The sequence below is a fragment of the Nannospalax galili genome, unplaced genomic scaffold, assembly GCF_000622305.1.
Source record: "Nannospalax galili isolate Female #2095 unplaced genomic scaffold, S.galili_v1.0 scaffold511, whole genome shotgun sequence".
Lineage (NCBI taxonomy): Eukaryota > Metazoa > Chordata > Mammalia > Rodentia > Spalacidae > Nannospalax > Nannospalax galili.
In genome coordinates, this window is record NW_008331831.1 from 2,825,985 (window position 1) to 2,842,173 (window position 16,189).

The 16,189-nt window shown below is 38.4% G+C and overlaps 1 protein-coding gene across 3 annotated transcripts in view; it reads left to right on the forward strand.

Annotated features, from left to right (window-relative positions):
* The window catches only part of Mib1 (mindbomb E3 ubiquitin protein ligase 1), a 116,766-nt gene that overhangs the window by 90,736 nt on the left and 9,841 nt on the right, over positions 1 to 16,189 (forward strand). For 2 of the 3 annotated variants that reach the window (XM_008826970.2, XM_017796573.2), the window contains exons 13-18: positions 885 to 1,017; positions 3,146 to 3,232; positions 5,895 to 6,056; positions 9,364 to 9,545; positions 11,673 to 11,865; positions 14,275 to 14,353. In XM_008826970.2, coding sequence (XP_008825192.1) covers positions 885 to 1,017; positions 3,146 to 3,232; positions 5,895 to 6,056; positions 9,364 to 9,545; positions 11,673 to 11,865; positions 14,275 to 14,353 — 836 coding nt within the window. The remainder of the gene's footprint in view (positions 1 to 884; positions 1,018 to 3,145; positions 3,233 to 5,894; positions 6,057 to 9,363; positions 9,546 to 11,672; positions 11,866 to 14,274; positions 14,354 to 16,189) is intronic. The other variant, XM_029560566.1, reaches the window with a different exon arrangement.

The following is a 16,189-nucleotide window of genomic DNA, read 5'->3' on the forward strand; positions in this document are numbered from 1 at the left end:
CTCCAGCCCACTTATTTTTTATTTTTTATGTATGAGGGTATTACCTGCATGTATGTAAGGGTACCTGTGTTGCACAATGCCTAAGGAGTTCAGAAGGTGTTGGATCCCCTGGAACTGGAGTTGTGGATGGTTGTTAGTTACCATGTGGGTGCTGGGTCCTCTGCAAGAGCAGCTAGTGCTCTGAATTGCTGAGCCACCTCTCCAACCCCTGGGTATTTTTTTTTTTTAAAGAAAACATTCATTTAATAATTTGGTTTTCCTGTTTTCTTACTCTTACATGTGTAAATCTTTGATGCTCTTTAGAATAACTTTGAGTCTTTTGGGGGTGGAGCTTGGAAAATTGTTAACAATTGTAAATATGGAATTTTATAGCCACTTTGTGCGTTTGATCAAAACTGAATTTTAACAATAAACTTATATTCTACCATTCATAGCAATCTGTAGACCACGTATAATTTGTCTTATCACTGTTCTTCCTACTTTATTGATCTTGCTACCTGACAGTTATTTATTAAGTCTTTGATGAATAGAAACTATTGAAATTGAGCCTAAGAGATTCCATATGGCCAAAATTGCATTCTCGAGCTATTCCTTTCTTCTTTGGATTTTTTTCCTCTGGCAGTGTTTTTCCCTTGTAACACTCACAGTCTGTTTTGACTCTGTTCCCCCAAATGGCAATAGTTGTTTAGCTCTCAAAATACCAAAAGCTACTCATTTGAGAATAAGAGTAACTGAATTTCTATCTACTTCTAAGGACATGATTTTCTATTTAAAAAAAAAAAATCTCCATTTGTTTACAAAAAAAATCTTTTGAATATATTTTTCTAAAAAAACTAAGAAACCATATTATTTAAGTGTAAAAATACTGTGAATTTGCCTTTCAGTGCAATGCGAGTTTTGCTATCGAAATTACCAAGACCATGGATTGTGGATGAGAAGAAAGATGACGGCTATACAGCTTTGCATTTGGCTGCCCTGAATAATCATGTGGAAGTGGCTGAACTGCTGGTACATCAGGTGGGGAAAGCAGTTCAGGGATTTTCTAGCAAATGTGGAGCATTCTAATTTTTTAAAATATTTTTATTTTATGTGTATGAGTGTATTGCCTGCATGTATGTGAGTGCACCCATATTGTACAATGCTGCGGAGGTCAGAAGAGGGCTTTGGAATCCCTTGGAACTGGAGTTAAGGACGGTTCGTACCCATCATATGGATGCTAGGAATCAAACCTGGGTCCTCTGCAAGAGCAGTCAGTGCTCTTAACTGCTGAGCCATCTCTCCAGCCCCTGCATTCTAATTCTTTAATATTACTTTACCAAGTGCCTATTAGTAGGCTGCAGTAAAACCCTGTGATAATGAAAATTGACATAATGCATGCTCTGCCTTCTAAACTGGTTGTTTTTGTTTCCGTGAAACAGTCTTGCTATGTGGTCCAGGCTTACCTCAAACTCAGTATCCTGCCTCAGTCTCCTGAGTGCTGGAATTGCATTTTCATGTTCATTCTGCCTGGCTAATACTGATTCCCCTACCCCATTTACTTGTTTATTCATGTGTGGCAGAGGACAGTCCTTGGGAGTTGATTCTTTTCTTCCCCCATGTGAGTCTTGAGAATTGAGCTCAGAGCGTCAGGCTTAGCAGCAGGTGCTTTTACCCACTGAGACGTCTTGCCCTCTAACACTGGTTCTTAATCTACCCCAGAGTTCACCTTTGCATAAAATAGGCGGGACAAGAGAATCAGGCACCTCATGACCAGTCAAAGAAAACCATAAATACTATCATTAGAGCAAATCAGAAATGTTTGCTTTTAGCATATGGTATAACATTACTGGAGTTTCAGCTCTGCCAGATGGCTCAAGCAAGGGTACAGGAGAGACTGTCAGAGTTGTGTTTTGAGGGCAGGACTGGTGCTAAGACCTAAACAAAATAAAGAGTAAATCTTTTGGTACTGGAGAGATGGCTCAGTGGTTAAGAGCACTCGCTGCTCTTGGTAGAAGACCTGAGTTCAGTTCCCAGCACCCACATGGTGTCTAATGATGGTCCGTAACCCCAGTTCCAGGAGATTCTATGCCCTCTTCTGACCTTTGCAGGCATTGCATGGCATGGGTGCACTTATGTGCAGGCAATACACTGGTAGACATAAAATAAGAATAATAAATAAAAAAATATCCCAATAAGAGTCTATATTTTGAATCTTTGACTGTTCTTAATTTTTTTTTTTTTTTTTTGGTCTTTTTGAGACAGGGTCTCCCTGTAGCCCCAGCTGTCCTGGAACTCACTATGTAGACCAGGCTGGCCTTGAACTCACAGAGGTCCGCCTGCCTCTGCCTCCCGAGTGCTGGGATTAAAGGCGTGTGCCACCACACCCGGCCTGTTCTTAATTTTTATTTGTTATACCAGGCATCGTATTAGGCACAATTTTGTATTATATTTCTTAACACTTATATCAGCCCTGCGAAATAGGTTATATTATCATGCCATTTTGAAACAGAAGAAAAGGGCATGCGATGGTGAAATGCTTACAAAATGTACATGGCTTGCAAATCACAGAGCTTAAACCAAGCTGTTCTTGGTTCTCTTTCCCTGTGCTTAGGTCTTAGCATCTTTCATAGTACATTGGCTCCCCAGGACCCTGGATAGGACTTCTTGCTCTCCCTTTAATAACTGTTTTCATATTTTAGTTCCTATCCCTGCCTTCTCATTTCAAGCGAGTTTCTTTTCACTGAATGAGGAAGAGCTCAATTATACAACAGGAGGAAGTAAACTTATCAAGTCATTAAAGTAACTCTAAATCCTATATGGAGACACAGTTACTTTTCAGAAGTGTTTGCAGTTCAAAGGAATTGAATTCTCAGTATATGGAAGAGATAGGAGCGCCACACTGCACTTTGTCCTCGAACTATTCCTAGATAGAATTATTGTAATAGAAATACTTGTTTTTAAATTTGCTTGTAGGTCTCCTGCCTCATTAATTTTTTCCATATACACAGCACATTTTACTGCATGAGAACAATGTCACAACAACTTCAAAGGAAGAGAAAGTGGTCAATAGTGCCCAGTGTTATTTATTCCTTATGAATAGCTAACGGTTTTCGTGTTCTTCACTATTGCCAGTGTGTAACCATTAAGATCGCTTCTTCTTGTTCAGGGAAATGCAAACTTGGATATCCAGAATGTGAACCAGCAAACCGCCCTACACCTTGCCGTTGAACGACAGCACACCCAGATAGTTAGGGTAAAGTATTAATTGTTGTCAATTTAGCTTCTAACAGTCAAGCATACTGAGTTTTAGACATTGTGAACATTGAAATGATACTGTTTCTCAAAAAGGCATACTTGGAGGAGAAAAAACTTTGTCTTGTGTCCATTAGATAAAAGAGTTTTACTATTTAGTAGCAAAAAAGTTCTGAGTTCAAAGTTCTTATTCTATTGTTGTCAGATTTGTGAATTCCCATAATGTTAAGTATGAAAATTTAAAAGTAACATAATTAGTAAAAAAAAAAAAATCCCCTCTTAATGTGTATAATTGATAATAAACTGCAAATTAAAAGTTTTGAATAAGATGCATAAGGCCCATGCAAAATTAAACTAGACAAAAACCCAGCATAGATGTGGGGAAATGGGTAAGAAGCCCCAGCCTTAGCTAGGAACTATTGGCTGATCACCGCTGGGTGAGGGAGAGCTGGTTTTATTTAAGGGAGTGATGCTAGATGGACTGACTAGGCTACAGTGGGTAAACTCACACCAAGGGACATCTGGGGACACAAACTTGACTTTATAGGTCTTAACATATATGACAGAATGTATGTTCTGGTAGGGGGAAGGGGATCTAAATATGATTATTAAGATGTATGAAATGCACAGAAATTCAATAAAAAATAGTTTAAAAAAGTTTTGGCTGCAAACTTGCTGCTACAAATTGACAAGGTCTTCCTGGTCACAGCGCACCTGAAAGTCGCAGTGTGAACCAAGGTAGCCACAATCTCGCAGAGATCCGCCTGCCTCTGCCTCCCGAGGGCTGGGATTAAAGGCACATGCCACTATGCCCAGCTTTTATTTTTTTTTTTTTTCGGTCTTTTGAGACAGGGTCTCCTGTAGCCCCAGCTGTCCTGGAACTCACTATATAGACCAGGCTGGCCTTGAACTCACTTAGATCTGCCTGCCTCTGCTTCCCAAGTGCTGGGACTAAAGGCGTATGCCACAAGGTCCAGCTTGAAATATATACTTTAATTTTACTAATTGAGTGATTCCAAACAAAATAGCTGAAAAAAATGTTTATTTTGGTCTTTCTGAGACAAGAGTCTCGCTGTAGCCCCAGCTAGCCTGGAACTCAATAAGTAGATCAGGCTGACCCTGATGTCATAGACAGCCTCTGCATCCTGAGTGCTGGGATTAAAGGTATGCACCATCATGCTGCTTGGGTTTGAATATTTTTATGGAGCAGTGATTCTTTTTTTTAAAAAAAAATTATTTATTATTTTTATTTTATGTGTACGAGTGTATTGTCTGCATGTATGTGCGTGCACCTGTGCCTTGCAATGCTATGGAGGTCAGACAAGGATGTCGGAGCTCCTCCGGAACTGGAGTTGTTCATAGTCGCCATGTGGGTGCTGGGAATCGAACCCAGGTCCTCTGCAAGAGCAGTCAGTGCTCTTAACTGCTGAGCCATCTCTCCAGCCCCAGAGCAGTAATTCTTGAAAGTTGGGAAATTGAAGTGGCTACACAGTAGTCCCTGGAAACTTGGTAGAAAAGTTAATTCTTGAATTCTACCTCAGACCTGTGGGATCAGAACCTGTGTGGGGCTAATTATTAGTTACTCAGTAACCTGACAAAAGCAATTTAAGGAAGGAAGGGTTTATTTTGGTTTAGTTTGAGGGGATACAGTCCATCATGACAGGGAAGGTATGACAGCAGGAACATGAGATGGCTGGTCAGGTTGTGTCCCCAGTCAGGAAGCAGAGAGAGGAATACTGGTGTTCAGCTGTGTTCTCTTTGCCCTTTTTGTTTAGTTTGGCATGGAACCACCTACATTCAGGGTAGAGTCTTCCCTCCTCAGCTAAATCTAGACACTACCTCAAAGACACACCCAGGGGTATGTCTCCTAGGTGGTTCCAAATCTAGACAGACTTGATGACCAAGGTGGGCAAACCCTGGTTTAGCTGATTTTCTGACACCAGATTTGAGAAATATGTGACATTTTATGTAACTTTTGGAACAAAAAAAAAACCAAAGACAAAAAGTTTGATTTGAAAAGACAAGACCATATTCTGAGATTGGTTTCAATGGATGTCATTTCTCTTAAAGCTCTTTGATGGTATTAGTAGAAAGGATTAGGAGGATTGTTAAAGTATCAAAGAGAAATCTTAAGTAAACCTAGATTCTCCATCATGTAATAAAAATAGTTATGCATTTTTCCAAGTTCTTATTGTTTAGCAACCTTCATATTTATTACTTGAAATTTTCTTGCCAGAATTCATTTATCTTGCATGATAGTTGGGTTTTGTCCTAATCATTCATTCTTGAGAAAGTTGACCAAAGAGAATGAAATAAATTTTAATTTTTACTTGTTTGCTTAAATAGGGAAAGTGTGAATATTATGATATGGTACTGGTAGAAGAACTTGAAATACCTCAATACTAAAAGGAAGGAAAAAAAGTCCTAGGTGTCTCTCAGTTGTCATCTTAGAGTAGATACACTTAGAGTAGATAGTAAGCAGAACACATAACTCTTTCTAAGGAGACATGGAACTGTCAAATAGTAGAAAGCAAAGACATAAAAATTCTTAGCTCTAGTGACAGCTCCTTTAAGTAGACCCAGAGTACACACTGTTACTGTAGATGGGCTGTAGGTTCTTAGGGCTGTGGACACCTAATCCAAATGATGCCCCCCCCCCCCAGCTTTTGGTCCGTGCAGGTGCTAAACTAGACATTCAGGATAAGGATGGCGATACACCTTTGCATGAAGCTCTGAGGCATCACACTTTGTCTCAACTACGCCAGCTACAAGATATGCAAGATGTGGGGAAGGTAGATGCTGCCTGGGAACCATCAAAAAACACAGTAAGTAAAGATAATCTTTCATCATGACCAGTAGAAATACCCTATATTTACTGCTTAGCTAATCTGAATTGGATAAAATATCCACAGATATCAGAGCCACATACTTAGAACTTGGGTTTGTGAACTTTAATACGAGTCACTACTAAGCACATTATTCCACAGCTCATCCAAAATTACTTGGTTCTTTTTAACTTCAGCAATACAGTTAGGGGTAGAGTGGTATTTTGTTGTGATTTTAATTTGAAATCTCCAGTGCCTTCTCATATGGACCAGCTCTTTATTTGCTTGATACCACATATATTTGATGAACTATCTGCTCAAATCTTTTCCATTATAATTTTTGAATACATTTTTTTCCTTTTGGTTTTATTTTTTGAGGTGTTAGAGATTGAACCTAGGGTCTGTGTATGCTAGACAACCCTCTCCACTGACTTGAGTCTTTGTTTTCTTCTTATTGTGTCAAAAATGTTTATGTAGTCTGAAAACAAGTTATTACAAGTTATTATTAGATATGTAATACATCTATATTTTCCTCTGGTCTGTGGCCTTTGCTGCCACTGTTGCCTCCTCCTCATCTTCCGTCTTTTAGGGATGGTGGTGGAGCATAATAATTGTTAAAATACTCTGAATTTTTTCATATAGAAATGATAGCTTAGTCAATAAACTTAAAAGATATATATATATTATTTATTTATTTATTATTATTATTATTTTTTAATGTGTATGTGTGTATTGCCTACGTGTAGGTAAGTGCACCCATGTTATGTGCCTTCCAAGTGCTGGGATTAAAGGTGTGCGCCACCACGCCCGGCCTTAAAAGTTATTTTTAAGAATTATATAAAGAAAGCCAGGCATGCTGACTGATGCCTGTAATCCCAGCACTCAAGAGGTTGAGACAGGAGGGTTGCTGCAAATTTGTGGCAAGCCTGTGTTGCGTAATGAGTTCCAGGTCAGCCTGACCTAGAGTGAGAACCTGTCTCAAATAAAACAAAAGCCAGGCTTGATGGCACATGCCTTTAGTCCCAACACTCAGGAGGCAGAGGCAGGCAGATATCTGCTGAGTTCGAGGCCAATCTGATCTACATAGTGAGTTCCAGCCCAGCTAGGGCTATAGGGAGACCCTGTTTCAAACAAAACAAAACAAAAAACCCCTAAAACAACAAACGTGCAAACGTGTGTAACCATATATCCTATCAGAGGCATTTGTCCTCTGATTACAGTTCTTAAAAAATGAAGAGAAAGGCTGTAACTGCAAGTGCACCAGCTAGGTGTGTAACTGCTGATGGAACTGCACTTCTGTCCTCAGTAGAGGGCATTCCAGAGTGAATGTTTGATCTCTCTTACCTTCTCCACAAACCCGGATTCCATTCTTCTTAGAAAGCTGTTAGAGGTAAGGCTCCATTTGATCCAGGGGTTCCAAGATGCTTTTCTGAATCCCAGTGGACCTAGAGGTCCAAGATCAGTCTGATGATCAGGTGATGTCCTCTTCCTTGCCAGCAGTGTCTTGGGATAATGCAGGCATGACAAGAGATGTATTGTGCTGCACATGTGTCTCTTTTCCTTCTTTTAACAGTGGCATTTTGTGATGAGGTCTCACTGTGTTACCAGATTAGCTTCAAACTCTTGATCATCCTGCTTTAGCCTTTTGAGTGGCTGGGATTATAGGTGTGAACCACTATGCCCAACTTTTAGCAGTGGTTTTGAAGAACTACTTAATATTGATTAAATCTAATTTTTATCAAAAACTTAATTTTTTTATGTTTTTGTGTTCTGAGAAATTCTTGTCAGACAGAAGGTTACCAAGACTTTTTCTTGTTTTGTGCTAAAACTTATAAAGTTTAGATTTATTTTTCCTGTAACTTTTTGATGTAGTATGGCATGGATCAAAGTTCATTTGTCACTGGTGGATATCCAGCTGTCCATTTTCTGGACCATTTGCTGAATAGTTTCTCTTTCTTTATATGATCAGTCTGATGATCAGGTGATGTCCTCTTCCTTGCTATGAAATGAAAGTTCACCATAATATGAAAGTTTCTTTTTGCAGCCTGTATTTTGTTCTTTTGGTCACTGTTCTTACCTGTATTGATGCCTGTTCAAATGTCTTGTAACTGTAATTTAGCATTTGTCATTGTTGAAGTGAAACAGACAGTATAAGTCCTCTAAAAATTGTTTTGATTTGTTTGGCTATTTGAAACCTTTCTATATTAATTTTATTTCATTAAAAATATTTGTTTCGATGAGCGTGGTGGCACACACCTTTAATCCCAGCACTTGGGAGGCAGAGGCAGGCGGATGTCTGAGTTCAAGGCCAGCCTGGTCTGCATAGTGAGTTCCAGGACAGCTGGGGCTATAGGGAGACCCTGTCTCAAAAAGACCGAAAAAAAAAAATTTATGTGTATGAGTATTATGCCTGTATGTATGTAATTGCACCTGTGTCATGAAGTGCCCTCAGAGGACAGAAGAGGGCATCAGATTCCCTGGAATTGGAGTTACAAATGGTTGTTAGTCGCCATGTGGTTGCTGGGATTCAAACCTGGGTCTTCTGCAAGAACAGCCAGTGCTCTTAACTGCTAAGCCATCTCTTCAGCCCCCTTTATTACAATTTTTAAGAGTATAAATGTGTCTGAGCTGGGTGTGGTGGCCAAAATGTTTGAGAATTATTATCTTATTGTATGACTGTGGTTATGTTCTCTTAACTCCTTTATTCCTTTTTTTTCTATGTTAAAATTGAGAAGGGGAGTACTTTATTACATATAGAAAGATGATAAAAAGTGCTTAAGACAGGTGATGCTCAGTGGCTCTTGATAGTTATTTTAACTGTTTTCAGATATGTTTGGATCAGTAGCTCAGATAATACAATTAGAACCTGATTATTAGTCTCATTCTCTATCTTTTGGCTTGATTCATAGGCATTGATTTCTTTTTCCTCACTATTTTGAGTAAGTTGGCTGGCAGCTCTAGAGCTGAATTATATAGAAACAAACATACTCTTTCTTCAGTATCTCAGCCAGAAGTCCTGTGCTTGAGTCTTCTTGGTCTTAATTGACTTGACTTTGGTTCTGTGTTAGTCTCTAAATCAGCTATACGGGAGGTGGATAGCCACCTGGGTTGAGCCATCTTTGGTCTATTTGTACATTGGAAAAGAGTCACTTTTCAAACTAATGTGCCTCAGAAAATCACGGGAAGGGAGCAAGAGGATTCCATATTAAGATTAAAGGTCATAAATATCCAGTGCATATGTATTGAGGGTGACAATTGATAGCAGATTCCTAAAGGGAAAATCATGACTCTTCCCATTTAATTTCAGTTAATCATGGGACTTGGTACCCAGGGGGCAGAGAAGAAGAGTGCAGCATCGATTGCCTGTTTCCTGGCAGCCAATGGGGCAGACCTCAGCATCCGAAATAAGAAGGGCCAGTCTCCACTTGATCTCTGTCCTGACCCAAGTCTCTGCAAAGTGCTAGCAAAATGTCATAAGGAAAAAGTCAGGTTTGTAATTTCTTATCACATAACTTGGTAATATGTTTATAAAATATTGTGTAGTTTCCTCACAGAGGGCTTGAGTACTTGAAATGTCTTTATCTTTGAAATTCTTTGTATTGCCCCCTTTCTTCCTTGGAAACATTTCCTTCAGGTAGCATGTTTTTTATTTCATGTTATGTTCCCCACATTATTATGTTCACTACTTGGTGCATAGTAAACTTCAGAAACTTTTAAAACTAGTCTAGGAATCCTATATGTTATTAGAATTTATAAGGCAAAGTTGTAAAACTAGTAAGAATTTATGATTAATGTTATGCACTTAAAATTTAATAGTTTCCTAAGAAGGGCAGTGTTCTGGTTTGCTTTCAGTTGCTGTGACAAAACACTCTGACCAATATCAACTTGGGGAGGAAAGGGTTTATTTTATCTTAGATCTCCCAGGTCACACACAGTTCATCAGTTAGGGAGCCCAAGGTAGGAACTCAGGCCAGGAACCTGGAGGCAGGAGCTGGAGCACAGGTCATGGAGGAACACTGCTTACTGGCTTGCTCCTTAGCCTGCTTTCTTATTCAATTCAGAAACACCTGCCCAGGAGTGGCACAGGCCAGTCCAATGGAAGCAATTCCCCAATTGAGGCTCCCTCTACCCAGGTGTGTCAAGTTGACAAGTAAAGCTATCCAGCACAGGCAGTTTCCTCCTATAAACAGAGTAGACCTTGTAAAAAGCTTATAGTAATTTTAGCACCCTCATGGAGAGCCTGGAGACCTTCAGTATCAATAAAGGATGAAAAGAATGAACAAATGAGTCAGTCTGTTTATTGTGGGGTTTTCCCTAAAGACAGTGATTTGACATTTTTCTTTTTCTGAAAGTAATTTTAATTATTATTTTCAATATAAATGTTTTCTTAACTGAGATATAGACATAAAAAAAGACATCTATTTTTTAATCCAAATAGAGCTATGCATATATTATTGCCCTTTAAGCCTCTTATCACTGGCCATTCTGGTAGCTGTTCTTTACTTTTGTACTGTCACCTCTCCTGTAATTTATGTACATGATGACATAGCCTTGCTTTGGAATCCATGCACTGAACTGTGTGATAGGTGAAAGGAAGATAATGAAGAGTGTGCATGTGAATATAATTTAACAAGTATTGTATATATTTGTAAAGTGTGTTTCAGGAACTTAAAATCTTATAGGAAGACAATTCTGTACCTATAAATAGATATGAGGCATTCTAATTATTGACTTTGAACAGTGGAGTCTTAAGATGAACCCCATATGTGTTTTGTTCATGAGTTTCTGAAACTTATTTTCATTTTCTGTAGTTGTAATTAGTCATACATACATGTATTTCTATGTCTGTATCTGTATATTTATTAGATACATTGTCTTTTCACAGTAGAATTTTATCTTCTTGAAGTAAATGCTTAAATGTCAGAACAACAGCTGAAGTATCCTATATTTCAAAGTGTCTTATCTTTTATGAACTCTGATGTTTACCTAGTTACTACACTGATTTCTATTTAGGATTTTTGTTTTAGTCCTGTGACTTCTTTGCTAGTTCTATATAGATAGAACAGGTTTCAAATTAAATTTTGTGTATAGTAAGTATTTTTGCTAATGTTTTTTATTTCTTTGTTAGAAGATTCACCCTTTTCATTGAGTGAGTCTTAATTAAATTTGAAGATTGACTAATATTAGAAGTATATGAAGATGTAGGGATGTGTATAAATAGAAAAATACAAGGTTCTCATAAAGCTGTTAACATCTAATTTTTAAAGAAAAACTGTTATGTATATTAATGATACTCTGGACATCTTAAAAATTTTAATGAATTTGTTTAGAAATATTTGGATGAGAGAGGCTAGAGAGATGGCTCAGTGGTTAAGAACACAGACTGTTCTTGCAGAAGATCTGGGTTTGAACCCCAACACCCACATGACAGCTAACAACTGTCTATACCACCAGTTTCAGGGGATCTGACAGCCTCTTCTGTCTTCTGCGGGAATTGCATGACATGGGTGCTCTTACTTACATGCAGGCATAACACTCATACACATAAAATAAAATAATAAATAAAATATTAAAAAATATTTGGATGAGTTTGATTGGAGATACTTTTTTTTTCAGTGGCCAAGTGGGCTCTCGGAGTCCTTCTATGATCAGTAATGATTCTGAAACTTTAGAGGAGTGTATGGTGTGCTCAGACATGAAGAGAGATACTCTTTTTGGTCCATGTGGGCACATTGCGACCTGTTCTTTGTGTTCTCCTCGTGTCAAGAAATGCCTCATCTGTAAAGAACAAGTTCAGTCCAGAACAAAGGTAATGTGTATGTGATAATGTGTTTATTGTTTTATCAAGTTCTTTGAGACCAGAACTAATGATATATGACTATGTGATATCATTTGTATGGTCCTGCTCCTCCAAATAATTTTTGAATTAGGAATACATAGTTTGTACATTTATTAAGAAATCAATTCAGCCAGACATGATGGTGCATGCCTTTAGTTCTGGCACTTGGAAGGCAAAGGCAGACAGATCTCTGTGAGACTGAAGTCAGTCTGGTCTACATAGTGCGTTTCAGATCAGATGAGGCTATGGGGAGACCCTGTCTCAAAAAAACAAAAAGAGATCACTTCAGAGTTTCTGAATTGATTGCTCATTTAATCTTACTAGTATACTTTGTTACGTTCATTAGTATCTGAATTTAATTTTATTTTGTATATATAATTTTTTGAATTTTTTTGAATTTCATACCTGTTTTGATCATGTTTAGATCCCCTCCCAGTCTGCACTAATACCCCCCCCCAATTTCATGTACAGACAGAGATCTCTGAGAGGTGCAGGCCTATAGAGTCAAATTTGTTCCCCAAATGCCCTTCAAGTGCACTGGGTCAGCCTACCCAAAGTCTCACCCTTAGAGATCCTGACTCTCCCCCTCCTAGCAGCCATCAGTTGCCAGTACTTCCTAGGTAAGGTTGAAGTTTGTTACCCACTTTCCCATGTCTATTTACACGTTTTCTAACTCTCAAAAGTTTGAGCTGTATTTCCTTCTTTATATCTAAAGTATAGTAATTAAAGATAATAGTCATATATTTTTCTTTCAGAGTCCTCTAGAACTTCAAGATGTATTTAGTTTTGTACTTTGTGTTATACACTATGAAGTTTTCAAATCTGTGGAATGGGCTGGAGAGATGGCTTAGCCATTGAAAGCTCAGGTTCACAACCTAAACATCAAACCTGTGAAAAAGTACAAAAAACTTAAGTGGCCAACTGAACAGATTGGCTGATTTAATAACAGAGCCTTTGAGCCTAAGTAAATAGTGACCCCAAGTGGTTAAAGGATAACCAACATCTTCATTGAAGAAAGGCAAATTCTAAAACTAGTGTTTAGAGGAAGGGATATTCTTAGAAGAATCACTTGCATTCTTTAGCAATTAGAGAAGTACAAATTACAAGTTAACATAAACTATTTCTTTTAAAGTGCTAACAATAAAAGTGGGAAATGATCACTTTGTAAACAAGATGGGAGCCATCTTATACACAGAGCTTTACTGTAACAAAGTCTTTGGGAATTCTCCTCGTGGGAATATAACCCCAGGGAATAATCCAGAAGGGGAAGATTATAGTTAGAAAGATTTTTCTTTTTAATATAATAATGTTAACAATTTATTAGTATTTTTGGTGATTTTTTCAGTCATAGAATCACAGATCAACCAAATTTTACCACACTGACTCCATGTACATACTGAATCATACCTAAGTTGGGAGTGCACACGTGCATGAAAGCAGGCAAGCTTGGGTATTTAAGTGCTTGGGTGGTGCTCTAGGCGAGAGGTCATCATTTCTAGACAGTAACACTAAATTAGGTTAGTGTCTGTGTGTTGGGAAGGGGAAGGCCACATGGAAGTCACGTGTGAAGTGAAGGCTGTGGGGTGGGTGGGAGTGAAGAAGAAGCAGACGCCAAGGCTGTTCCTGGTTACTCAGAATGTATGTGTAGGGGTTGTGGAAGAGGTCAGGTGGAAATTATAAATAGGTTGTGGAATACCTGTGGATTTAGCGATCGGGCAAAGGAATAGCCCAGGAGCTTTGGGCTGCAACCAGCATGGGAGTTGGCCAAGCTCTGAAAACCAGACTTTTACTAAGAGTTCCCTAGTTGGTGGTAACACAAAAATTCCTCTTGGACTTTTTGACTCATTTGGCTAGGTATTTTGGTATTCTTGTTAGTCTTCCCAGTCATTTGTTTTAATACTTTTTTTTTTTTTTTTTTGAGGCAGGGTCTACTGCTTAGCACTGGCTGGCCTTGAACTTGCTATGTAGATCAGGCTAGCTTCTAACTCACAGAGATCCAATGGTCTCTGCCTCCTAAATGCTGGGAGTCAAAAAAGCATGTGCCACCACATCTGGCATGTTGTAGTACTTCTTTATGTTCCCTCAAAGTAATTTGGGGGGAGGGAATTGAAGTTTGGCCCCATCTCTCTGTCTCAGGAAACAGATGGAATCTTTTTGTACAGTTCTTTAGGTTGGGAAGGAAGAGGAATGCAGAAACAGCACCTGTTAAGCTAGGGAACTTGAAGATGTGAAAATGAGCAGCTGAGGAGAGCAGAGGACAGGGATGAGGTTCGGCTTTTCTGTGCTCCAGAGCTTCCTTACAGTGGAAGTACATGTGGGCATAAACTGTTAAAGTTACTTGCTTTCTTTGTTCTCCCTGCTTTCCCTCCTTTACTGTAGATTGAAGAATGTGTGGTGTGCTCTGACAAGAAAGCAGCTGTTCTTTTTCAACCTTGTGGACACATGTGTGCTTGTGAAAGTAAGTAGCCTGTTGGAGCTTCCTCAGCATTATTATAAAAATAGTTAGTTATATCTTTGATATTTGGGTTTTTTTGCTTATTGGATAACCCACAAACAGAAGAATTGAATGGGCCTCTAGTTTTTCCCTCAATGCTTTTGAGCAGTAGAGAATATGGAATAATCATCTGTATTCTATCAGCTTGAATTTAAAAAAAAAATTTGTGTGTGTGAGTGTTTACCTGCATTTATGTTTATTGCCCTACGTGTGTGCCTGGTGCCTGCAGAGATCAGAAGGGGTCATTGGATCTCCTGGGATTAGAGTTACCATGCAGATGCTGGGAACTAAACCAGGGGTCCTCTGCCAGAGCAGCAAGTGCTCATAACCCCTGAACCGTTTCTCCAACTCCAGATTTAAAAAAAAAAAACAAACTTCAGGTGTATTAGCACAAAATGATCTCTTTTTCTAGAAACTTATTTCTAAAACCAAATATTAAAACATTGAGTCTGTTGTTTTTTACATATAAAACTGGTACACATTTTTCTTCACTCTAATATTGTTTCTGTATATTTTCCCAACTCCTGAGGAGTTCACAGCAACCATTCAGGGCTGTCATTTTATCAAGAAAGATCTCAAACAAGCTTAATATACTTTAAGTAGTATTTCATATTATAAAATAGTTTATTCAACAAGTGCTGGTTTTTAATATGTTATCAAAGTAGAACAATGTTCAAATTACATGAATGTTCAGTCTCGTTGGCATACAGTCTTTTTAAATGTTGGTGGCTTAAATTTTTTTGCATTTTTAAATTACTTATTAGTTTAGGTTTTTGAGACAGGGTTACTTTGTAGCCCCAGCTGGCCTGGAACTCACTATGTGGACCAGTTGACTTCAGTCTCACAGAGATCTGCCTGTCTCTACCTCCCAAGTGCTAGGATTAAAGGAATATGTCAACCATCCAGCCATATTTATTTATCTGTGTGTGTGTGTGTGTGTGTGTGTGTGTGTGTGTAACATAATATGTGTTTAGGGGTCAGAGGAAACCTGATGGAGTTGATTCTCTCCACACTGTGGATTTCAGCAATTGAACTCAGATGGTCAGTTGTTATTGCTATTGTTATTGTTTGTTTTTTTCATTCTGATAGGCAACTGATCAAATAAATAAAGGGTCAAGGGTTTGTACTATTAACAGTCTACCTCAGGTAACTGTTTCTATCAAAGATTGGTGTATTGGCTATCATCAACTGTCAAAAGGGCACACAGGAAGAAATATCTCTGTCTTAAGTAAATTTCCATAGATCAAAGGTTGGCGGATTTTGTCTTTACAGAACAAATAGTCTATATTTTTGACTTTATGGGCCACATGGCTTCTGTAGTAACTTTAGCTTTTTGAATTACTCATCTTTGTCATTGTAGTCCAAAACAACCATGGAAAATACATAACAGCACTCCAATCAAAGTTCATTTACAAGAATAGACATCCAAAGCTGCATGTGGTGGCACATGTCTTTAGTCCCAGCACTTGGGAGGCAGAGAAAGGTAGAGCTCTATGAGTTGAAGGCTAGCCTGGTATGTATAGTGAGTTCCAGGCCAGCTGAGACTACAGGGAGACCCTGTCTCAAAAAGATCAAAAAAAAAAAAAAAAAGGAAAAGACATCAAGTCAGATGTGACTTTCAAGCCATAAGCTGACCCCTACTATAGACCAAAGTAATACTTACGTGAAACTTGGAGGATAATTATAACCATTGGTGTTAAGACAACACAGTTTTTGGAGCCTTAATACATTTTTTCCCCAAGGGTTTCCCAAAGTTTTTACAAGGTTTTTGCTTTGAAGTATAATGACCAACTTTATTGA